Genomic DNA, 25,623 nt, shown 5'->3' with positions numbered 1-25,623 from the left:
CGAGAACCTTATATGGATTACTGAATGATCACGTAATGCTAGTGTCCTGGTAAACTAAATTTCATACAAATAAGGAAATATCTGCGTATCGCAAATTTGATACCAGGATTCCGATACTTCAGTCGCGTAAAAGACGCTTGGTCTCTCCCACGCGACTGATTCCAAATTCCACGCGACGCTTTGCATACCACTGGGCTCTTATCTCTAGATGTCGGTCACAACACTAGTCAGTAAACAAGCACCGATACTGTGCCAGCAGCTACATATCTTCGCGATATGACATACATGAACGAAGTGTTCCTCGAAGAAGAAGATGGCGCTATCTTCTGCAAAACTTGCGGGAGGTGCACATATGCGCTGAGTGGTTCGTCTCGCCAGCTGTTTTATGACAACCGACTTCCTGCAGAACTGGCCAGATAACAACGCTGATTCGTTCACACGCGGAAATACCAGGACCAAACAAGCGAGCATCAAGCTGTATTACCAATGGGCTTCTTGCCCGACACTAAGCACCACGAAGCGACGACGCAGTTGGTTTTTCTTTTTTCGGGGCTGAATATTGATGAAGCAGGCGGCCAAGACTTTCCTGAAAACATGCCCCCCTCTGCTCGGCCCGAACGAATGTCCTACCTATGCAATCGGTGATACCCCGCCCCTTACGCGTGACTGGCCTTGACACAAGATTTCAACTTTGCGCAAGCGCATGCCACCTCTCGGAACGTCATTGACAGCGGTGTTCTCAACCGCCGATTCCGTATTATTTTTTTCCGTAATTTATAAACACACAGAACAGTTGATCAGGCCGCGTTTGGTGGCTTTCTGGGGAGCCGCTTTCTGAGACACTATAACTAGAGAAACCGCTGGTTGCCCGAAGTTGCTGCCGCGCTTGAAAGCGAGTAGACACGCGTTGGCGCAACTGCAAGAATGACCGGTGAGTGTTCGACGTTGTTTTGCCCTTTCGCGACTGCTGAGGCAGCAGGGCCGCCGCATGCCTCGATGAAAAACGTGCCTACGCGTACACACGACGACACACACTACGCTGCTTTCCTCCGCACCTCGCGAGTAAAGAGGCTCACTTAGTCTACGGAGATCGAGAAGAAAGAAACAACACGAAAATGTTGCGCACGAAGTACAGGACAAGTTTCCGAAGCGTGTTTTCTCCCCACTTCGGATCCGATCCCGGCGAAAAAAACCAAACAAAAAACCAAAGCGTTGCTCGGACAGACCGCGCGCCCGCCGGAATGTCTCGCTGCGTGCATCACAACTGCTTGCGATAGCGCGCTTCTTTTATTTTGCCGGACTCGCTGAAGCGTCCAACCATCACAAAAGCCGAGCGGCCAGCCAAGGCGACGTCGTCGCAACTACGTACGAGACAGAAAAAAAAAAAAAGTAACCGCCGAGCGTCGAAGGCGTTCCTTCTCGGCAGGACGGGACGGTTCGCTTTTGCCCGGACGCCGTTTGCAGCCGGTGCAACAACAAACCGAGCAATTAAAAGATAACACCGTAACCACACACAAGCCACCCGGTCTGAACGTCCCGAGTAAAAGGGGGTAGGGAGGGGGGAGGGGGGGCTCGCTAGCTCACACCCGACACCTGACAGAAAATCGACAGGTTGTTTCCGTGCCAGGCGGCCCGTACATGGAACGCATCGGTATCCCCCGCACACCTCGTAACACCGATGTCACCTATTTTCCAGAACGGCAGGGAAAGCGTCCAAGCGATCGCAAAGTTCTTTCGGTGTCCCGAATATAGAGGTAGAGAGGCTTAATTTTTGTTTGTTCTTTTTTTTCTTTTAAGTGGCGCACGTTCGCTGTAATGTGCTCGCTGGCTGACGGCAAAGTATTCCTGCGGCTTCCAAGTCGCCGCGCAGCCAACGAAATTTCAGCGGTCCCATAGATACGGAGACGTGTCGAAACTTACCGTAATGTTTCACGGGGGTAAACTTTTTCCCGTTGGCAAATGGACACCTCGACATGACAAGTCACACGCGCACTCACACACATACACACACGGACACGCACAAACGGATGGCCAGCGAACTAGCGAACAACCAGCCGAGAGCACGGCCAACCAACAGTTTCCTGGGGATGCGCAGCCAGAGAAAACCCGAGACGCGCTATTCCGTTCGCCCGCGGCTTTTGTGCTAGTTTCGTTTTTGGAGGACGTGCGCTTCGGCGGCGTCGAGGGCCAATCAGCGGCTAAGCACCTCTCATTTCGCGAGCCTCAGAAGTTGAGATACTAGCGTTTTTAGTAACGACGCAACAAAAACTCGAACGCACGTCCATGAGAACGCATCTATTCCCCTGTGGTCAGTCAAATGGGACGCCGCTATTAAAATGTATTGGTGTCAGCGCGCCCATGCACGCAGCGCGAATTAAGCTGTTGCACCAACTTTCGCCTTTCGTAACCTTGCTCATATTGACATAATTTGGCATTTTTTCACGCTGATGAGTGCAATACATGTGCTAGATGGCACCGACGTGCGTAAAGGAGGAGCGATGGAAATTTAATTAAGGTAATTGAAGATTTTACAACAGTAAGTCCACAGCGTAAGCACAAAACACCCGCTCAGACGATAAGCGCATATCGGTATGCCAATTCTACACATTACATTCTACAGCATTTTTTTTTTTTTCGGAGAAATACTGTCATTCTCACTAAAGCTACGCGCGCAGCCGCAGTCCCACTAACTACTGCAGTTTGAGCAAATGCCCACGTACTTGCTACTTTACGCGTCCGTGTTGTATCATTTAATATTTCATATTTAAGTATAAGCGTTATTTTATACGTGCGAGTAAAATAACGTTGAACAAATGAATCGCTTATTTCATGCTCATGCGCGCTAGCGCGGGTTTGTTTCACGTTTTGGGAGGAGCTCTCATCAGCTGCTGCTGCTGCAGCAAGATCCGCGATAGCGAAGTAAGGCTACCTTTCCTGTTTGCTCTGCGTCTTGGATTAGATTTTATCTTTACGTTACACATATTACCAGATGTATCTGCGACATTCGCCGAAAGCTCGGGCATTGTAATTTCGGAAAAGTATTTGTGCGGCTTCTAGGCCTACGTAGGCGACGCCGAAACTCGCTCCCACTGACTCTCGGTGTGCGATTTTGAAAGGCGCAGTGCGGGTTACTTCTCGGTGATGTCACCGTTGTTCAGTTCGCTCCTGATTCATCTCAAAATTTCTCTTTTGCGCAGATGTCTGCCACTACGAACAGCGCCAGGTTCGAGGATGAGATGAACAACATCCCTCTCGCTGACGAAGATGCGCAAGGTAATAAACGTTGGAGATTTTTGTCGTTTTCGGTGAGCAGGTGCTTCCTTGTCAAGCCCACGCTTCATTTCTCCACTTTCTATTCCCGTTGCTGATAGGAATGGTTCGTACCAGCAAAAACAAAAAGACACTGCCAGCTTTCTGTAATGTAGTTTAGTTAATAACGACATGCACGATCACACCGCTGTCATCAAAACAAAACCGAGCAGTTAGAGTTCCGTTTTTTATAACTGAGTTTGCACTTTTCTCGTAACCACTTCTGTCAGGTTGACAAAGATTCTTTCTCTTTTCTTTTTTTTTTTTCATCTTCACATATTGACTTCGTTCAACTAACTCGCGCGGTCTTTGGAACTTCTTTATCTTAGCGTGTAGCTAAAGGCTGGCGCTTCGTCAAGAGAGCGCCCGCGCTGTGCTACGATATTAGTTTTCTCAGGCACTGTCACAGCTGCCAACAACCACTCGGGGCAGAACATTTTGCAACTGCTGTTACGGCTGAGTGCGCTTTACACATTGATGCAGCATTGTTGGATGGGAGTGGATATTCGCCCGGCATCCGGCTGAATTGCGCGAGCGGAACTTGGCCGGCAGTGTCTCCTCATTGGCCGGCTGTAGTCACGTGGTTAATGCCGGCATCCTGTGGCAAAAAGCGCTTTGCCGGCGCGGGTATTTGCCGAGTGTCATTTCGCGAGCGGCCGTCAAGCGAAGAGTGCCGGCATTTAGTGAGAGAACAATTATATATGCCGGTAGTTTGACTTCCCCACGCCGTCGCCACATCTGAAAACGCACGCCGTGACGGCAACAGTTGTCCGGTTCTGGTTTGGCCGGCAATTGCTTTTGCGGCCGGCCGTCAAGCGACGAGCGCCGGCACTATACGCACGGGTATTTGCGAGTTTCATTTCGCGAGCGGCCGTCAAGCGAATAGTGCCGGCATTTAGTGCGGGAACAATTACATGCCGGTAGTTTGACTTGCCAACGCCGTAGCCACGTCTGAAAACGCACGCCGTGACAGCAACAGAGTTGTCTGGTTGTGGTTTGACCGGCAGTTTGCATTCGCGAGCGGCCGGCCGTCAAGCGACGAGCGAGTTTTACTTATCAACAGGCAGCTGTGACTACTACGACGGCACAAGTCGTCCGGTTGTGGTGTGACCGGCAGTTTGCTTTCGCGAGCGGCCGGCCGTCAAGCCACGAGCGCCGGCACTTAGCGCGGAGACAATTATTTGCCGGTAGTTTTACTTATCCATGGTATAGCCTCCCCTGAAAACAGGCTGTGACTACTACGACGGCACAAGTCCTCCGGTTGTGGTTTGACCGGCAGTTTGCTTTCGCGAGCGGCCGGCCGTCAAGCGACTAGCGCGGAGACAATTATTTGCCGATACATGTCAAGATAGTGTGACGTAGTCCCGTCACGTCGGTGACAAACATGGTGAAATAAAGGGGAAAAAAATCACCGACGGTTACGATACCAGCTAATATTCTGAGCGCAACTGTTTAGGTGTTATCAGTGCCCTCAGTGACAAAATTCTTGAAGAAGATGTGGAAACAAAGCCAGATTTGCTGAACTGTGGTGTTTTGGATGAGTGCATGGACATCAACCTTGTAAGGCCATTTTTCAGCAGTGATGCATGGCTCGCTATAACGAGCACAGTGAAGGTGAAACATATCAATGCACCAGTGGGAATGTGAACAGTGTCACGAAGAGCTTGAGAAGTTTGACTCTATTTTTTGTGATTGGTGTCTCTGCTGGTACCATATACCTTTCACATTGTTGAAGAGGCAGCCAAAAAAGAAACTGTGGCAATGTTCCAAGCGTGTGACTATTATATAGGTCAACATTGTGCATTGGCTTTCACGTCAACATTGTACAAACAACTTTGTTACTTGTTATTGATGGCTTGCATTGATGTCATTGAAAGCACTGTGTTGGAGCACCAGCATGTGGGGATGTGGTGTTTGCGATGCCACATTAATGTTATCAAAACATCACATGCATGTACTTTTGTTATTTGCACACAGAGATGTTCCTGCCATGTTCTTTTCACATAGAAGAAACTTGTTTGTCATCAGAGCCACCATCGTGCAGTGCCAGTTCATTGAGAAGCTGCGTCTATGGCATCATGTGCAAGCCATCTATAACTTCTGAAATGACCTTTTGTGTACCATGCAACAACAAAAAAAGTGAGAAATGTCATGGAGACAATGAAGGGTTTGACTGGCACTGTAACTGGTATCATACCCCTCCATCTGATTTGAGGTAGCCAAAGAAGAAACTGTGCAATGTTCCCACTGCGGGTGACTTTTGACAATATTTATGTGCATATCTTCCATGTTAAAATTGTTTAAAACTGAGACGTGCACCTTTTGTGTAGAGTTTGACCTCTACTAATTGCCATTATCATACCCCTTCATCTGATTGAGGTAGTCAAAGAAGAAACTGTGCAATGTTCCCACTGCAGGTGACTTTTGACAATATTTATGTGCATATCTTGACCTTTGACAATATTTATGTGCATATCTTCCATGTTAAAATTGTTTAAAACTGAGACGTGCTACTTTTTTTATATCAGCTGACGTTACCTGTTGTGTAGAGTTTGACCTCTACTAATTGCCATTATCATACCCCTCCATCTGATTTGAGGTAGTCAAAGAAGAAACTGTGCAATGTTCCCACTGCAGGTGACTTTTGACAATATTTATGTGCATATCTTGACCTTTGACAATATTTATGTGCATATCTTCCATGTTAAAATTGTTTAAAACTGAGACGTGCTACTTTTTTTATATCAGCTGACGTTACCTGTTGTGCAGAGTTTGACCTCTACTAATTGCCATTATCATACCCCTCCATCTGATTTGAGGTAGTCAAAGAAGAAACTGTGCAATGTTCCCACTGCAGGTGACTTTTGACAATATTTACGTGCATATCTTCCATGTTAAAATTGTGTAAACTAAGACTTGTGTTGCCTTTTATAACGCCTGAAATTACTTTTTGTGTGCCGCGCAACAAGAAAAAAAAAGCAAAGTGAGGAGTGCGTTGTCGACATTCAAAGACAAATTCAGGATAAGATGGAAGCTTGCAGAGATTTAAAAAATCCTTGAAAAGGCATGTTGCTGGAGCCAACATTTCGACAGGTGGACTTGTTATCATCAAGGCTGCCCTGACAAAGCAGGCCCGTTTGTTGAAATGTTGGCTACAGCGACATTCCCAGGCCAAGGACTTTTTCATCTCATAGAAACGCACAAGATGTTCAGTAGCGTCTTTGCTGATATCATACATAGCCCTTCCATATGTCATCAGAGGCAGCCAAAGAACAAAAATATGAAACTTTCGTGTGAGTATTGTGCATTTCAGAATTTTTCGTAACCTCTAAATGTATGACATTTATTTTGGCAACATAGAAATAAAAAATTGAAACACGACCCCCCCCCCCCTTTTTTTTTCACTCCAATGTGCACTATGAAAGGCAACGGTACACTTGCGAAGTTCGCAGGGCATTCTAAGTGGAGGATATACCGTCAGGTTCTAACTGAGTTAAACGATAACAGCGCAAATGCCAGTCAAACCACAACCGGACGACTTGTGCCGTCGTAGTAGTCACAGCATGTTTTCAGGGGACGCTATACCATGGATAAGTAAAACTACCGGCAAATAATTGTCTCCGCGCTGAGTGCCGGCGCTCGTCGCTTGACGGCCTGCCGCTCGCGAAAGCAAACTGCATGCCGGTCAAACCACAACCGGACGACCTGTGCCGTCGTAGTAGTCACAGTTGCCTGTAAAACTACCGGCAAATGATTGTCTCCGCGCTGAGTGCCGGCGCTCGTCGCTTGACGGCCGGCCGCTCGCGAAAGCAAACTGCCGGTCAAACCACAAACAGACAACTCTGTTGCCGTCACGGCGTGCGTTTTCAGACGTGGCGACGGCGTGGGTCTAAATGCTGGCACTCTTCGCTTGACGGCCGCTCGCGAAATGAAACTCGCAAGTACCCGTGCGCTAAGGGCCGGCGCTCGTCGCTTGACGGCCGGCCGCAAAAGCAAACTGCCGGCCAAACCAGAACCGGACAACTGTTGCCGTCACGGCGTGCGTTTTCGGATGTGGCGACGGCGTGGGTAAGTCAAACTACCGGCATATAATTGTTCCCTCACTAAATGCCGGCATCTTCGCTTGACGGCCGCTCGCAAAATGACACTCGGCAAATACCCGTGCCGGCAAAGCGCTTTTTGCCCCAGGATTCCGGCATTAACCACGTGACTACAGCCGGCCAATGAGGAGACACTGCCGGCCAAGTTCCGCTCGCGCAATTCAGCCGGATGCCGGGCGAATATCCCCTTGTTGGATCCTTCTGCATATGATGCAGAACTTGGTTTGGTTGTACATTGGTACGCACTTTTGTTGTCATACTAAGTTTTATATATAACACACAACGCTACAAAGGCCAGTGAGACTGTTCGCGTTTGCGACCGAAAAAAATGTTGCGTCACTTATGCGGGAACGGTACCGCAATTCATCGTGTAATTCAAGGTAACATTCATTGTCATTCATTGTTCACAGCATAGGACATTGTTATGTGAAAATCATTGCAGATCTTATTTTATCACTGAGTGAGCTGAGTGACGCATTCCAATGACCAGTGTCCACGGCGTACTGTTTGCTTTTGCGACCAAAACGTGGTATTTCACATACCGGAAGCTCCAATGTGTGCAAATGCTTTGTAATTTGACGTAATTTTATTTATACGAGTTGACTTTTAATATATGCTTGTTCTGTCGCAAGCACCTCAAATCAAGAACAATTCCACTGCAAAACGTGTAGAGTGCAACTCCTACAACCATATTTCATAGCTTCCACAACATTGCCTAATAACTATGAAAAGGAGCATGGTGGCCATAGGTATTTCTCTCAAGGTTGTAATAATGTGTGGTGTGCTTAAAAATGACTCTAACAGTGTTTCTATTTCTAGGTTGCTTAGTTACAATTTAGTTCACAAACATTAGTGCAGTAGCACACTATTAAGGCAGAAGAGCCTCCAACTCTGACACCTTTGTTTGTGAGAGTATTTCTGACACACACATAGAGGCTCCCGGTTCTCAGGCACCTATTGCACCAACATTCCAGATGACTGTGGTACACTGCAGAAATAAGCACATTTATCACCGGTAGAATCCTGTCTCATCATCTTACGTGTCAAGGCCTTGTATGTTGTTGCACACAGCTGACATTTTTAAGACGACAACCCACACCAAGAGATGACTGATATAAGATGTCGTTAAGAGTGTGTGCCCTTTATTTTCTGAGAAACATGCTTGAGGCCAATGTACTCAGATTTAGGTACACGTCAAAGAACCCAAGCTGGTCGAAATTTCCAGAGCCCTGGAAATATTGTGGTTTTGGGATGTTAAATCCCAACAATTATTACTCAATGGAACATGCCAGTAAGTTTATTGTATCACGCTGTTTCTTTTCACTTCTTTATTTTCATACTTCTGTGTCATGACTTCAAGTAGTAAACAGTGTGATCATTTGCTTTTTGGTGCCTTGTTATTAGGCCAACCTCTTAATCATGCGCTTTCTCAAAATAAAGTATAGTTCTGCACACAGCTATACATTACTTGCAGCTACTACAAAGCCTGACCATTTCTCTTGTGCAGATGAAAGCGACACATCTGTTTCAGCTGGCAGCGCAATGGGAACTCAGAGCATAGAGTCCATCCCGTCCACATATACCAACGGAAGCAGCAGTCCAGCGCTAACCTGTAAGTTACGTAGAGTGACTCCTGTATTGTGCAAAGCTAAGTTGACACTCTGAAAAACTTTGACTCTCCCTTCTTCCCCCCCGCACATTTTTTTCCCAGAAAAATGAGAAAGCTACACCTTCATCCAGATGTACTTATACATTCTGTGAGCTCTGAAAGGGACACTAAAGGCAATTAACAATTTATGTCAGAGTGAAAGCTCAGTGTATGACAACTTCTAAAACAGCAGTATTATTAGCAGCAGTGCCCTACTTACCGAGTAATTAAGCTAAATGTATCACATGATGAGCGCCACGAGCGGCACATTTTGGAAATGATCCCGATGACGTGAGAGAGTTCAACTACAATTAATCACTCGCAATCAAAGTAGCTGTAATAAAAAAAAGAACCTTCCGTGCATCAAGAGATGTAATAAAATGCTGCTTGTTCATTTCTGTTTGATTCATGGAAAAAACAACCTCTTTGGTGATGCCATGGGGAACGGCGCGCGTGGTTCAAAGGTTCCGTTTTCACCGAACTGCGCTTCGCCCGGCGCCCTGCTTCACTCACGCGGTCGCGTCTCAGTGGTAGTTCCGGTATCACGTACTGCCACGTGTGTTTTGCGCGCTCGTGAAAGTCTCTCTGACAGGAAGTTCGACAAAATGCCGCATGAACGTGATATTGCCGGATGCCCGAATGGCGCATGGCGGCAGTGTACGTCACCGCGCAGTAAAGGCGGTCAACGTTGGGCACGGCAGCAGTGACGTGAGAAACATCGCTTTCAGGCGGGTGATTTGAAGTGCGCTAACGTGATGCGAACCACCAAAAAGTGATTTTATTTCAAAATAAGCACTTCTTTGGCACAAAAGTAGCACTACGAGATTTCTAAACCATTATTTCAACAATCAATGTCGACTTAATATTTGCCTTTAGTGTCCCTTTAAGGAGCATTAATGGAGTTAATCAGTTGCACTTCTTAAAAAGTATGTTCTCTTCCACTAGATGTCTTGCAAGAACACTAAAGGTTATAGCCATCATAATTAGCATTCGGAAGACAAGTGCAGGTTCCACACGTACAGTATAGATGTCATGTCGAGTGGTTATACAGTGAAACCTCGGTGATACGATCACAGCTCATATGAATTTCGGGGTGATACGAATTTTTCATTGGTCTCAGCCAAGGCCCATTGGCCTGCAATGTAATGGAGTACAGCTGTTGCGAACCCGATTTTCACCCAGCGACGTTTGATACGAACGTACGCTACCGCCCAGGTACGAAGAAGTGCTGTCGCGGAAGACGTGCCAAGCGCGTGCGAGCGCAAGCGTGGGCATATGCGCCGCACCGCCAAATCGTCACAATCACGGTGTAAGAAAAAAACACTTTTCTTACGGCTCAGAATAAACCTTCAGAGACGCGTCACGGCCTTCGATATTGTGTGCGCGAATCTTTGAGGCTCTTATGTGCCTCCGTGTGCCTTCGCGTTTAGAAAACAGAGGACATTAGCACCATGCTTTTTTTTTTCTAACGCGTCGACGTGGGCTGCTGTCGTTGTACTGTGTTTGCACGTGCCTGCCTCATGCATCAGACATCCTATGAAAGGTGGACGAGGACCGAAAGAAGGCGAGGACGTCTTGGCGAAGGAGTCAGGCCTCACAACGTCATCATGCGCGACCGTTGAGGTAGTACTTGTGTGGGCACGGCCGTAAATCTCCAAAAAGCATCCCCAACACCTCCGCGATAACAACATCATAACACAGGACTGTGGTTCTGTAATTTTGTGGCCTTGATCCATCACATCAAAATGCTTTTTTCGTTACTTTCGCTGCAGTACTCCGGTGTCATGCAAAAAAGCATACCAAAATTTGGAAGGGGCTACTGCTGTCACTGGTCACAACGCACCTGGTTCATTAATTAAATACACGCGTACGGGCCGTGTACTTATGAGTGCTGGTATCATTGCCGACATCCAAAAACTTAACTGACAATCATTCAGGGTTCTTTCTGACGTTTCTGCGGCCCTGAAAAACAATAAATGAAAATGTACGCCAGCTTTCTTTTGTCGTATGCTAATTTTCCATGCTTTCTGGTGATACGAATTTCAGATGATACGAATATTTTTGGTGCTACCATGAGATTCGTATCACCAAGATTTTACTGTAGTCATAATTATCCGACACACATACCACAAGAGCCCCCAAAAGTGTTGTGCTGTGACTTTGAGAATGCTTTTAATTTCTCTTTAATCATGTACTTGTGACCTCGTTTAGAAATAATTCTTACTTTATGCTATATGTGCAGCTTCACCACGGCTGCATCTTGCATTGTACTTACTGATTTGAAACTCTTGTTCAAAGCACTGGATCCCGACATGAGCCCTGATGAAGCTGAAGAGAAAGCCAGGCTGATTTCACAAGTACTGGAACTACAAAACACACTTGATGGTAGGTTACAACCATTAATACCTGTGTTCTCTTCAAATCGAGTGGTAATGAAGAATAGATCCAGTGGACTCCTTGCCACCGCCCTGAGAGGTCTTAAATTTCAAAAAAGGTCTCCTTAAGTGTTGCCATTACGGCTATCTTGTCACTCGATTTAGTGACCAATTTTTCCTTTAGTGAGAGCTGACATTCTTTGTGACGTGACAGGACAATGGGCAACACCTTAGAAACACTTATAAGAAAGTTGCTCTGAAAATTTTCTTGAAGAATGCCTTTTAATATTGTTGTTGGGTTTATTGAGCCAGTAGCAGCCGGATAGCACCCATCAAGCTGCTCTGCATTGGAAGCATAGGCTTCAGGGCATTAGAGTGTGTCAACCACTCAATCACACACCAACACCATTGTTGTTTTCATCACTATTTGAGAAACTAGAGAGTCACGAGTTGGAGATTTTCTCGAGTACCCGCAACAGTACCCTCTGCCTACAACATACCTCAGATATCAGATATTGCTATTATTGAAAGAGCATGGTGTACCGTATATTGCCGATTATAAGTCGACTTTGATTATAAGTTGACCCCCCAACTTGTAACCCCTTCTAGGGGGAAAAAAGTTGACTCCGAACACAGCCTCATGCTGCGGCCATAGCTCGCCAATAAGTTTTTCAGAAGAGGGAGTGATGCAAAAAAAACATTTATTTGCCCTTGAAACATTGCTTACGACTCGTCATCGCTTGAGAGAAGGATGCAGTCACGGTCATTGCCATCGTTTGAGCCAACGTTACTAGATTAGCTTCAGTTTGCAAGCTCCGCCCGAGCCGCTCGCGCAAATGTGTCCCCTTTCCGTCTCCTCTCGCGGGGTGGCGCTGCCACCTCTCTCGGCCCTAAAACCGCGTTCGCCTGCCTCTGTCTGCGGCCGCCTCCTCCGAGCGCGTTGCAGTGCGTTTCGTTTGCAACACGTGAATTTGTATTTCCTCCGCAATTACATAGAAGTACAGGCCTCAGGGATGGCGGATAAATGCACCTTACACATCTGCGGCAATGCGAAGAGCAATGCGAGGGTATGGACTGACGTGCTATTCAGCTATATTTGCGCGTTAGACGTTCAGTTAAACTGCACTTCTCAACACATAAATAGCCAATTTTGTGTTAGTTTGGTGTCTCTTAGTGAAGTTCTTTATTTGACGACATAGCTTAAGGCCAGTTCGATGTTGTTTCTCGTGTTTGCGTAAGCTACGAGACTCCGTGTTCATTTCGCGTATTCGTTGCTTGCTCAGGAGTCTGGACGAATGAATGAAAGAGAGCTTGTGTTTTGATTCAACAAAGTAATTTGTTACTCTGTAAAAGTACTCAAAATTTTATGTGCCCACTTGGCCATGGATAACACATTTCTCTACAGCAAACGGGCCTTTTTATTTGCCACGACGACTTTCTCGCTATTCTCAAGGCAGTGATTCACATCCTTAGCGTAGAAGTGCATCCTAGTAACTACAATAAAATTCAGCACCTGACATATAAAGGCAGCCTCACGCTCTACGCATCCAAGACGATCGATGTTCTCCATCTCCAGCTCATCAAGCTCGTCCTAAAAGATGTCTGATGTAACTTGACCCCCCCCCCTCAAAGAATGTAAAACTGCGCGCTTCGCAACTTTCACAAAGTGCAGCATTTTTCTCGAAGGATGTTTCAAACATCCTTTCTTGAAGCTCCTGTAAATAGTAAGGTAAGCATCTTTGTCTACAACTGGCTCAGTGGAGCTTATGTCTCCTATGAATTTATTAATCACATATCCTGACAAATAGTACAGGATGCTCTCGTCTACTTCTCCTTTGAAATCAACGTGGTCGCTGTCTTCGTGCTGGTGGGAGTCCCCTGGCCCTGTGGTTAAGTCACGCGTCCTAGCCTCAATCAGATCACGCAACTTGGCCTTATTCAAGCGACCGTCTTTTTTCGTCCTTCTCAGAGTATCTTGAACGCTAATAAGCACAGCACTTGGTGCACCTTCCACGCTCCCGCGCAGAGCTGTTTTGATCGGTGTATACAAACTCAGAAGTCGGAATATTTGTGTGAAGTTGACGACTGTTGGATGTGATTCATCACCAGCAAATGAGCGCACTAATCCGAAGTGACGCCGATAAAAGTGAAAGAAATCTGTCAGTTTTATTAAACTTGAATAAACACAGCCTTTGCACTCACCTCTGGAGGATCTTGGTTAAGCTTCGCTGTGAAAATATAGTGAGCACCGTGGCCAAACAAGTATTCAATGATGTCAAGTGTTGACAGCAACGTTACCCGCATAGCCCCTGTGATGCAAAAAGCTTCAGGCCACATGCCGCGTTGCTTCGTAACCGCTTTTGCAGCCGGTCACGAAGCAACGCGGCATGTCTGTTGGTCACGATACAACGCCACTTATAACGTCAGACGAATCGAAAATCAAGAACAAAGCACATGAACAAAGCACACCACCACAGCACCACCAACAACGGTTCGCGCAACGTGCTTCGACCTGCCGGGAAGTCGGGCCGAGCTAGGGCCGAGCGTGTGACTAGCGCCACCACGCGGAGGGAGACGGAAAGGGGACACGCGCCGCCGCGCAGCTTTCAAACTGAAGCTGATCTAGTAACGTTGGTTTGAGCCGCTGCTGCTCGCCGTCTGAACGGTTGGCGGTGGTACTGAGATGGCACATGTGGAAAACGCCGCGCGGACCATGTCGGTTGGCAGTCCATACCAGTCATCGTTGACCCATTGCGCTACTTCACTCAAAGAAACGACTTCAGCTTCCCTGTCGGTGTCTTGGGGTTTTCTTGTTGAAGCCATTCATTGTAGAACGCGCACATGCGGTCTTTGAATGGCTTATTGAGCACCACATCGAGTGGCTAGAGAATAGGTGTCACTCCGCTCGGAATGATGACCAGCTCACATCCAGAGTCCGCTACTGCTTTCTTCACTCGATCTGTGATGTGGCCGCAGAAGGAGTAGAGGATGAGCACGCTGCGGGGCTTCAGCAGTGCACCCAGGCGCCTGCACCACATGAGACGAAACCATTCGAGGACAGTTTCATCGTTAAAAAAACCCTTTTCGTTCAACCGCACGATAACTTTTGGCGGCGACTTTTCTTTCTTTAGCATCGTTTTCCTTCTGAACAGAAGAAATTGGGGTAGCTTGTGCCCGTCGGCCGCACAGCAGAACATGACAGTGAAACGGTTGTGCGTGTTGCCCGTAGTCAGCAGGCGAACCTGGCGCTCCCCTTTTTTGGACACGGTCCTCTTGCTTTTCTGTGGAACGCCAATGGTTTGTCAGCAAATCATTTCTGTTGTATGAAAACAAAACTGCAGGGTGCATCGCAAGATAAGTTCGTCTTTTTTTTTTCATAGAACATCATTCGCCCTCTATCAAAGGTATAAAATGCTGCTTTCGAGACCGTGTTTCCCAAGCAGTTCGAATTAATGCCGCGCGGCAGTGATTTTTAAACGCGCTCCGTAGTTTCGCCTCGCGTGGTTTCGCTATAGTTTCACAATCGTCGTGGCAGATCGCAAAAATGTCCGGCTTCAGAAGCGGCGTGCGCGCGGTGGAGATAGCAGTTGCCGCGACTCCGCTGCCTCGGCGGCTGATGTTATCGATGCGTCGAATAGCAGGGAATCCGAGGTCGACGACCTTTCGTCGGACCTCACAGATAAGTCGACTTTACGATTCTGCGTATTAGTCGACTTCGATTATAGGTCGACCCCCGAACTTTGGAAGGTCATTTTATGGAAAAAACGTCGACTTATAATCGGCAATATAGGGTAGTTGTCAGGATTTAGGAACGAAACATGCACAACGTCACTCCACCATCTCACAGGTGATGACGTGGATATCAGCAGACATTCCTCGCAGGTGACAGGTGTTGCATGGTGCAGAGCTCCGCAGGCCCCACATAGCATGACGTAAGCTCCTTGCAAAATAAAATGCAGTGATAATCCAAAATGTTTATGTAAGCAGCCTATGCATTTACTAGAAGAATTCAATGTAAGAGAATGTAAGGCACACAGAACAAACGAGAGTGGAAATCGAAACGTGCAGATTAGCTTTTACAGAATGTGCCCTCTGCTCACTATGTTGTTTTGTCATGTATTTCATTGGCTTCTGATATATTACTGAAACACGTCCAGCTTACATAGGGGGCAACCTTGGCGATAATTGCGCTTAGGTGGACATGAAAGAGAAATAGTGTTTTCGGACAAGGGCACCTTCACAAAACACTTGTAATCATTTGATTGATTATTAACAGAGAAACAGCAAGTTAAGATTGCTTTAAGGCAAACTGCAATGTTATATAGCTTATAAATGAGCAGTTGACACACATCAAATGCTCAGCAAATATGACACAAGTGCTGGTACATTGTCTCCGAGACTTTTAGCAACCTGCGGGCACCATGTACAAATCTTGAAGGAGTTCTGCTGGTTCTAAACATCATCTCGAGCAAGTCGTAACGGTGATGTTCATGCCCTGCCCCTGCACCCATAATTTCTCTGTCAAAAACATTGATATTGATACATGAGCTTTAGGAGGGGCAAAGTGAAAAAAGTTGTAGTACTACATAGCTTGTCTAAAGCCTTGCTCTGAAGCCTGCCACTATTTATTCTCATTATTGCAGCATTGGCTAAATGTTGGGTAATGTTGTTTGCTGTTGCCTCTCAAGGTAACGAAACATAATTGTAGGTAATTCAAGTTAAATTGCCACTGAATTGTTTATTTTATAAAGTCATGCACTCGCTTGTGTTTTTATTGTAAAAATTTGCACAAAGGCTGCTCTGTACCTACACTGGTTACCTGAAGCTTTTTATGTGGTTCAGAATTCCATTGCAGTTAATTTTTAGCAAAGGTAATGTGCAAGCTACAGGGCCAAAGACATCCCTTTGACATTGTGCCTGTCTTGTGCTTTTGCACAGTATCATCATTGCCTGTGCCTAAAGGCTGACAGATTATATCTTTGCCTACATTAATTGAAATCCCGTCTGCTATTTTATTCACAAACTAATGATGAGCTCCAAAGAGATGCTGTAAGGGTCTGTGACTTCACCAGTCTGCAATGTGGTGCGGCCACCAATTAAAATTTTTTTTCACAGTTTGACTTATTAGGGTACCGGTTTGGTTGGGTTAGTGGAAATCTATGACAAAGGTTATTTGTGTACACCCACAGAAGACGAGAACCAAAAATAAGACGTAACATTCACTTCAAAGTTTTCACATATTTGTTTCTAATCCCTACTCCAGGAGCTTTGCAGGTGTGTACACATAACCCGTATCGTATATCTTCTGACTTGTTGAACCCCCTTTCATGGCAAGACTGACTTGCTTTGTATGCCAGAAGTATAACATACCAGCATAGACTTCATAGAGAATAGCACTGGGCGAACAAGGACACAAGAAGAACACACGACAATGCAAACTCTACGAAGATCATGTAACCAATAGCCCGTATTTCAACTTTATTAGCACAGTTCAATCTTACTCCCATATCCACTCAGCGCTCCACCTCGACTTAAGAAAGTTTATGGTAGTGCCACCCATCGGCACCAGGGGTCACTGTGTTTCAGGGATGTGTAGCAAGTCTTGAGAAAGCAGCTGTCATATTCAGTAGAGCAGCAACACTGTGCACAGCTCTGATGAGTGAAAGACGGACTTCCAGTCAAAGTCTGTATGAGAATACAGGGGTTACCGTCCCTTTGACTTAGTTTGGATGGACACGATAGTTTCCTAGTTGACTCGTTGTTCTAACACCCTCTTATACTCTCCTCTTCTGCAGACCTCTCCCAGCGTGTGGATAGTGTGAAGGAGGAGAACTTGAAGCTCAAGTCTGAGAATCAAGTCTTGGGACAATACATTGAGAATCTCATGTCTGCCTCCAGCGTGTTCCAGTCCACTTCACCAAAGACCAAGAAGAAGTGAACGTAGTGTTCAAAGGCTAGCTGCGTATGCTGAAGAAAAAAAAACAAGCCACCACTGCTGCTGCTGCTGCTGCTGCTGCTTAAAGACACATAAATGGGGATACAAACTGCTCACATGAGAACCAGTGCCGCCTTTCCACAGTAGCCATTACAAGTATGCTTCGTTGTTGTTTTTTTGAGATCCAGATATCTCTCGTCATAAGGTCATCAAATGCAACATCTTGTGACTGCATATTACATCAGCATGGACTTCTCAGCAGGGCATGTAATAGGGGTGTGCAAATACCCAGAACTTGAAATAACAAAACAGGTATTCAACTATTTGATTAGCTCCTCGAAAAAATAGTATTGACTAAATAAAAATACAAATGTTTTCCCAATAGTTTCCTTGATACCTTGCCTTGTCGAGTGTACATCATGAAACATGAAATTGAAGCAAAAATAAATTTCAGCCCATGCCCAGTGAACGACATGTTTTGTTGCTGATCTGAATAGCAGGAATTTGTAGGCTAAACACAGTCATCTGCAATCGAATGTTGGCTAGATATACTATTTGGCAGTGCATACTTTTAGGCATCTGCTTATAGATGCAAATCCATTATTCTCTAATCAGAATAAATATAGAAACTTCATTGCGACGAATTTTACGCAATAGTGGCACAATCTGCTGCAAGCACTCGAGCTGCTATTGCTTTTCGCCAGCCAGCTTTTCAGACAGGATGCATTTCTTATTTGGCCATGAATGCGAACAAGGCTGCCTTTCTAAACTTTTGCATTAATGAATGCCCACATACTTGCGAGTGTGAAGATGCAATCGAATGGCTTAGTTAGTTGTTCCTAATGTTCTCATTGTGCTTTTATTCAGACATACTTTATGATCTGAATTGTCATGACAAATTTATAAAGCTATTAATACTAGGATTCGAAAACTGATTGGTATCAGTGGTGACATGATCTGTACATTAATCAAAAACTTTTTGTGAAATATTCTATTTGATACTTATTTGATCCACTTCTGGCACTATTCGATTCGTACTACTCGATTCTGTTTCAGAAATCATTGTTTGCACACCCCTAATGCCTGGCAACCTGGGTAGGCACCAACATATGTTTCTTGTGAAAACCTTTGCTCTCCCCTAAAAACTGACACCCCCCAAAACTTAAATTCTGTGGTTTTACATGTCAAAACCAATATGGTTATGAGGCATGCCATAGTGGAGGAACTCCAGATTTTGATCACCTAATGTTCCTTAATGTGCACCCAAATCTAAGTACATGGGTGTTTATTTAATGTCACCCCATTGAAATGGAGTTGCTGCGGCCGGCAGTCAAACCCACATCCTTGAGCTTAGCAGCACACTTTAGCTGCTAAGCCGCCACATTGAGTCTGTGAAAACATGAAAACGAAATGAACAAAAATGAGGAAATTACCATGTTTTCCTGCAAAACATTCTGAACTAAAGACTATGTTCCCAACACATCTGGTTTTGTTGTGGCTGTGAATTGCTGGAGTGTGATTAGAGAGGGAACTTTTTTTACAGAGGAAGAGCGTGTGTCATCGTTTTCCATCTTGTCATTGAGTTAATGTTGTATAAGTGATATTGCTAGACGTTTTGCTTTAATTACCGTCTAAACAAGTGCAAAAGCTGAGTGTCTAACCATGCACAAGAACATCGGGGAATGGCGATTTAGTTTTGCTTGTCCGCATTCTAACATTGTGAACCCCATCGACACAAAAGAAACTGCCTTGCAGTTAAAAACATATTTAACCTAAATGAGTTGGGCCACAGCTGTAGGTTTCTCATTGTACTTTCTGTAGCAGCCTGTGTTGTGCATACCAGCCTATGTGAGCCTACAGGGCTGTCTGGTCCAACAAAAAATCTGAATACTTTGAGGAAACAATCTTTCTGAGTGTGTGGATCATGGCTGCACAACTTTTCCCAAGAAGCCGACAGAAAAAGTGGGCGCACTGCTGTCATGATGTGGTATGTCCCATAACATGAGATGGAAGCAGTGCTTAAGATGGGAGATTTCTGCACTTGTGAGAATAATGAACTTGCAAGCGAACCTCAACTAAACAAAATGGAGGCGAGTTTGGGACCACATTCTTGTGCATGATTTGACTTGTCAAGCTCTCATTTCATTTCTTGGAATATTCTGGTTATGTTGTTCATATGTGTTTCCATAGCAAAAGTAAAGTAAAAAAGCGACCTTCATAACTGAATTTTTGTTTTTTTAAAGCATTGCAAGCAAGAGTCGGTGGTGTATCTCAATGTTTGTTGATAGCAAGCACTGCATAAGTGACCTGAAAAGGCTGAAGGTGTACAAATGCTAATGTAAGATAAGCTTAAACACTGAGTTGATTACCCTTGCAGTGTCTACCGGCACTGCATTGATTCGGTTGCCATGAGAATAACGCGTATTCATATATTTTTCTAAAATTTGATATTGCTTGGTTCTGCAAACAGCGTGCATCGTCTTATTTTGTTTCTAATGGCTCAGGTGTGTAGCATGCTAGTGGACAAACATTTCTTTAAAGCTGTAGTATGTTTCACATTGACAGCTCCATTCTATTATCAAATCTATAATGTGCAAGCAATCTTGACACACTTGATAAAACATGCCACTAGGTCAGGATGGTTTGTGCGATACTGATCCATGGGTAACTATTTCAAAGACTTTCCTTTATTATGAACACACCAAAAACAACGAAGTGGCAGAAATTTCAAGGTAATTGAGGCTTATCATTGCTATATCCCAAACACGACATGACTGTACAGGCTGAACTGATTTCCGGAGAGTCGTGCAATGCCAGAGGGATGAAATTTAGATAAATCTGTGTAGTCATCATTCCCATGCTGGATCAAATGCTTTTCTGGCTGTGCATCTAAACTCTAAAAATGTTTGCAGCTTGTTCCAAAACAGTAATAGTCACCTAGTGTACTTGTCTTTCGCTGATACTTTGCACACAGTAATTCCAGGTCACAAATAGTATGCATGTTATCAGCGTGACATAGCACTCTTGGCATGAAAGGAGTGAGTGCACAATTTTTTTACAAAATTAGGTAAGCAAGATGGATGCTGATTGATGATTACTGTTTGGGGGGCAGTATAGGCCATGAAGGGTGTAAATTTCAATGAAACAGCGTTAAAGGCCCCGTGTCACAGAAAATTCGCTGGTGTTGTTATCCATGAGCAAAAAATCCCAATGGATGCAAAGAATGCTTGGATTTGCGCTAAATTTTTTAAGACAACTCCTGCAAACAAAGTGAAGTAATTGAGTTGAAAAGAAAATTTGGGTAAATTTACGTAAATGTGAACCGCACGACACGACAGCTTGGTGGTTCGAGCCAAGTAAAGGTGGACCTTGTGAGCAAGTGCGCGCTCCAGCACTGTATGCCCTAGCGCTGACGTGATTGCTGCTCCTAGCAGACTCCGCAAGCAGTGGAAGCTTTCCACTCCTGTCTAACGTCACACTCAAAGGCCTCGCTTCCCTCACGGCACAGTTGAGGTGTCCACCAATAAGTGAAGCATAGCTAACGTATGAGAAGGCGATGCAAATGGGGCTTGATATTAGTGTTCTACTTGTAAAAGCAAAGTTTAAGTATCCTCCAAGGCTTTTTTTTCTTTTTCTTCTTTAGAAGTGTGACACCAGTGCCTTGTTTTTACTTATAAATTTTTGGTGTGAAACTCAAATGATAACTGTGACTAGCGTGAATATGTTTTCAAACACTTGTAACTAGCTAAGGACACTCCTTGCTGAAAGGTCTCTTCTGGTGTACTAATGTGCTTTGCTTGTAACTTAAGACACTACAGTACTGTGCTTCATCGTTCCCTGGTCAGTGTTGTTGCCTAACCATAGGAAATGTTGATGACCACGTTGACAGACAGAATCAAACCTGAGATGGCTGGAATGAAGATCTGTTCTATGTCCCAACAAAATATCAGTGTTCAATGGACAAACGTTCTTGGCGACATAGAAATAGCTTGGTTATGGGTGGTGAGTGGGTTAGGCATGCCATGATCCACCTGTGTTGCTTTCGTTCTCCATAAAAATCACTTGGTGACGCGTTTTGTTGACGAGTGCGTGCACTGCCTTGCAGTGAAATGTTAGGTGGGACGTCATTTAGTGTACCAGTATCAAGACTAGGCTTGTTGCATAGGCACCTTGCATTGATGATTTCTACGTTGACAGTAGGAACACTGCCTGATGAGCAGAGGGAGCAAATTTGGGAAGGATGCTATTGACATTAGTGATGACACTATAGAACACTTGCGAAGGTTGCTCCGACATTCCGATGCTTACTGAATGTTCATGTGGACGATTGTGGTGCCAAAGCATCTTTTAACGTTTGTAAGGTCATTTTATTTATTTAGCAGCCCAAGTAACTGGCATCAGAGACGGTTGTAAAAAAAAAAAAAAAGGCATGTGGTTGTTGGCTTGTGCAGGATGCCTTTAAAAGAAGTCGACTCATATTTCTCCCCATGTGGCATGCATCTTTTGCTTAACTTTTGACAGCACTCACCATCATGCCTGCGTGCGGATAGGTGAACCGAGCAAACAAGCATGCTCACTGATAAAGAAGGATGTGTATGTAATGAATGCAGATCCACCGTTTTTGGAAGGCATAGCTGTGCAGTATGACTGCTGTTCTCACAGTTTTCTGACTTTGTTTCTCGACAGTACATAGATATTTTATTGGTCATGTGTCGGGTGTATGCCTTCGTCTTTTCTTTGGAGTGTTCCTTAACAGTGTTAGGACAGTAAGCAGTCTATCTTTTAAGCAGTTGTAAAAAAATTGTACCATCAAGTTGTACTGCCTGTTGACTTGGATGCTTTTATATTTTTATCGGGAGTCACGCCAAGCAGCTTGTGTGCACGCTGAATACAGAATACGCATGCCATGCCACTCCTGCTCCACTGGCACAAGTTGTGATTTTTTTCTACATCTCGTGCAAAACTTAAATCTAGTCACGTGACAATGAGGGCTTCATTTTGCTGCTGTGTGATCTCAATAAAGACCACTACACGCTGCAACCGTTTTTGTTTATCTTCATATAAACAGTTAACAATTTCCATTGCACAGTTTTGGCATTATGACTAAATGTTGCTGCCTCCAGGCATGGATCCAATACACCATTGGAAATGTTAAATTATATGTGCTACCTAGCCTAATGTTCCAAGCAGTGCAGCAGAGTTGCCAAAGAAAAGACAGTGTAGCCTTTTTTTTGCGTTATATCATACTACAGCAAGAAAACATTTGGCATCTCCAACACAAGTGCAAAAGGCTTAATGGGCATGTTTGCTACACTAGACACGCTGGAGAGCAAAAATCTTTGCAGGCAAAAAAAAGCTTTGCTAGCTGTGCTAGTATAAGCTTTTTTGGTAAGTAAAATTAATAGTCATCAAATTTACAAAAAGCCCTTTTTCAGATATTAAGCATTGAAGATAAGTTATTTGCGTGCCACTTCAAAACGAGGACACGAAATGAACCGATACGAGCGCACTCTTTCAACTCTATTTATTGGGGTGACTAATGTTGGTTTTATACATATGCATATGTGACGTATCTTAAAATACATCCTGACATATTGCACATGTATTCACAGACGCAACACCACACAAAGCGAGTTTGCGCTTGTGTCTGTTTCGTGTCCTCATTCTTTTAAGTGGTACACAAGTAACCCGACCATGTATTGTTACCAACTGGCCGAAACTAGTACCCTCATTGAAGAGAAGTCTCGGCACTTTTCTGCATTATACCTGTCCTACAAACCACAGCTGGTCCTTAAGATGGATGGATAAGTTTATTGAGGTCCTTCGGTGCGCGCGATTAGCGCACAGCGGGCCTTAAGATGGCATTAAATAAATAGAATTATCAAGTGGAACATCCAGAGTCTGCACAGTGGGCCATGCAGAATGCCATAGAAGGGGGCTTGTGATTAATTCTGGCCACCTAAGAGTTCTTCGATGCGCCACCCAATGCATGGCACGATCGTTTCCACGTTCCGCCCTTATCTGAATGTGCATTCAGTGGCCGATACCAGTCGCACAACCTTCTCTGCTGCATAATGGGAAGCCATTGCAAGTGAAAGGTGTCCGTCTCACAATATTTGGACATTGAAGAGCCATTTGCTATGTTTGGCTGAGTACTAACACGAGTGAGAGACTCCGGTTTTCGTGTGAGGCATTGTGCAATCTAATGCAAAGGCTTTACACGTTTTGATTGTGCACGCTTCGCAGCCTCAAGATAGGTGCTAAAATTTACCTTGAAATTTATGTGCCTGCTTCTCGAAATTGCACAAGATTTCGTAAGAGCACAGCAACAGCTTTGAGCAAAACCTAGGCATTTTTCAGTATACCTACAGATTGTGCTCTGGGACACTGATGTGAACCAAATGCTCCAGACACCCATTACTCTGTACGCTTTTGCTTGTTATTCATACATCTCGCGTGCGAGTGTGTACTGTCCATGTTTGAGCTGGAGATGGCACGCATCATCAATCTGGTTTGAAGGGGCACAGTGACATGCCAGGCATTAGGTCACACATGCACCAGCTGCACTTATTGAAGAATATCTCTTACTGTGTCCTAGTTATAATTTCCCAAGTCTCGTGAAGTGAATATTGCAGAAACATCAAAGGTAGGGATAAATATGTTAAGTTTTTAGTAATTCCCGCTTTCCTGGCTGTCTCAATATCAGGTGTTCTTGCCACGAGTCACTGGTATCAAAAGTTAGTACCATGAAGAAACTACCAATTATTTTATTAACCTGCACATAGGTAAACATTAGGAGGGAGAATGGTAAAAATGAACAGCAGCAAAATGAAAGAATGGCACCACTTTGAACATCTGGGGATTTCATACAGCAAGTGAAATTCTAGAGTGAAGCTTTCAACAAACTCTCAAGAACTTTGATGAACACGGATGTCTGCTGTCATGCTGTATTGCTAACAAAGTAATAATATCTGCAACTTTAAAGGGAAGCTATGTAGGTATACCCGAGAATGAACCAAACATTTAAAGTTCGAAGAAACCATTTAAATTCGACGAAACCAAGTGGCAATATCTAGGTGTCGACAAATGTGTACAATAACTTCACAGCTCAGAGTTTAATATCTCCATTTGCTTAAGGCCAAGCCCCTTACAAGTACATTGCAAAGCTATTGAAATTTTAACTGCGTCACATGTATGATCAATGCCACGCAATTATAGCACTCAACATCGAAAATAGACGGCTACAATGCAAAATAAAGTTTATTCTTACAATACGTACGCCGTAACAATTGCTTGTCGTTCACCTAAGCTACAACTTGAAATTCGTGACGATCAGTAGCCTTTCCTTCCTCGGAACCTCTGTCGGTTGTCTAGCTGGAAAAAAGAAAAAAAAGAAACACGTGCAGAGTTTAGTCGCCATTAAGTGAGTTACTGTCAAGCCAGTACTGTGCTGTTATATATATATTTTTTTTTAAATGGGCAGAAGCGAAGCTCACCATTGAACGCTTGCATTCGAAGAAGAGAGTTTTCAAATTGTGACACTCCGTCGGAATCGACGGATGGTTTGTGCGCAAGCATTCCTTTGGCGTCAATCTTTCCTGTAAAAATAAAACAACGAAAACAGCAATACATTACAAAGCTCGAAAGACAGGACTCCCAATAAGTATGAAAACTAGAGAAATCTACGACCAAGCATAAACCAACATAAACTTACCTTTTGGACACAGTCTGTGGCCAATAAGCAGCGCTTCAGGTCATCCCGAACTCCTTCGCAAGCTTTGTGCGGAGCTAGCGCGCTGTCTTCCTCCGTGTATATAGGCATTTTCTTTGCATTTGCGCGTACTCTAGATCATTACGATGATACACATGTAGCGGCGACTGCAAAAACTTGCACGCGGCTGTGGCTATGTGCGGCTGCCGATGGCTTCGACGCGTCTCTATCCGAAGAACAATCCGCAGTCAGTTTGCGGCCCTGTCGCCCTGTCGGCTCTTGTTATGCAACAACACATGTCCATGGACATGCGTTTCGCCGGAGTCTGGGCTCTCTCGCGAACAATAGATGACGTCACTTCTACGTCACTCACGTGTGACGTCACTTGAAGACTTTCTTTCCCTAAGTTAGTTTTGACTTTTCCCCGTGTCGCCACGGAGTGCCTAGTATGTCACGTGCTTGATGAATTTCGTCCCTATGTGTCCTAGTGTCCTAGTGTCATCTTCACCTCCGCCGGCGCTGTCTCCGCGCACGTGTCACGAAGT

At 44.8% G+C, this 25,623-nt stretch overlaps 3 protein-coding genes across 5 annotated transcripts in view; 1 reads left to right on the top strand and 2 right to left on the bottom strand.

Annotated features, from left to right (window-relative positions):
* The window catches only part of LOC119382879 (uncharacterized), a 476,078-nt gene extending 474,002 nt beyond the window's left edge, over window positions 1-2,076 (bottom strand). The window contains exon 1 of the mRNA XM_037650771.2: window positions 1,921-2,076. The gene's annotated coding sequence lies outside the window, so the exon portion shown is untranslated. The remainder of the gene's footprint in view (window positions 1-1,920) is intronic.
* Window positions 791-22,448, top strand: LOC119382886 (short coiled-coil protein A). 3 transcript variants are annotated; one of them, XM_037650782.2, is made up of 5 exons: window positions 791-931; window positions 3,198-3,273; window positions 8,917-9,021; window positions 11,356-11,442; window positions 17,228-22,448. In XM_037650782.2, the coding sequence occupies exons 2-5, from the start codon at window positions 3,198-3,200 to the stop codon at window positions 17,368-17,370; spliced, it is 411 nt and encodes a 136-aa protein (XP_037506710.1). In that variant the 5' UTR covers window positions 791-931; the 3' UTR covers window positions 17,371-22,448. The 3 variants fall into 3 exon arrangements, with proteins under 3 accessions (XP_037506710.1, XP_037506709.1, XP_049268294.1); XM_037650781.2 differs by lacking the exon at window positions 791-931 and adding an exon at window positions 2,785-2,919; XM_049412337.1 differs by lacking the exon at window positions 791-931 and adding an exon at window positions 2,901-3,123.
* Window positions 22,449-24,609: 2,161 nt separating this feature from the next.
* Window positions 24,610-25,248, bottom strand: LOC119382878 (cytochrome c oxidase assembly factor 5). The gene is made up of 3 exons (XM_037650770.2): window positions 25,082-25,248; window positions 24,864-24,965; window positions 24,610-24,741 (listed from the first exon to the last, which is right to left on the bottom strand). The coding sequence occupies exons 1-3, from the start codon at window positions 25,187-25,189 to the stop codon at window positions 24,700-24,702; spliced, it is 252 nt and encodes an 83-aa protein (XP_037506698.1). The 5' UTR covers window positions 25,190-25,248; the 3' UTR covers window positions 24,610-24,699.
* Window positions 25,249-25,623: the final 375 nt, after the last annotated feature.

The sequence above is a fragment of the Rhipicephalus sanguineus genome, chromosome 2 (assembly GCF_013339695.2).
Source record: "Rhipicephalus sanguineus isolate Rsan-2018 chromosome 2, BIME_Rsan_1.4, whole genome shotgun sequence".
In the NCBI taxonomy this organism is placed as follows: domain Eukaryota; kingdom Metazoa; phylum Arthropoda; class Arachnida; order Ixodida; family Ixodidae; genus Rhipicephalus; species Rhipicephalus sanguineus.
Note: the sequence above shows the minus strand (reverse complement) of the source record. Positions and strands in the feature narration are given on the sequence as shown.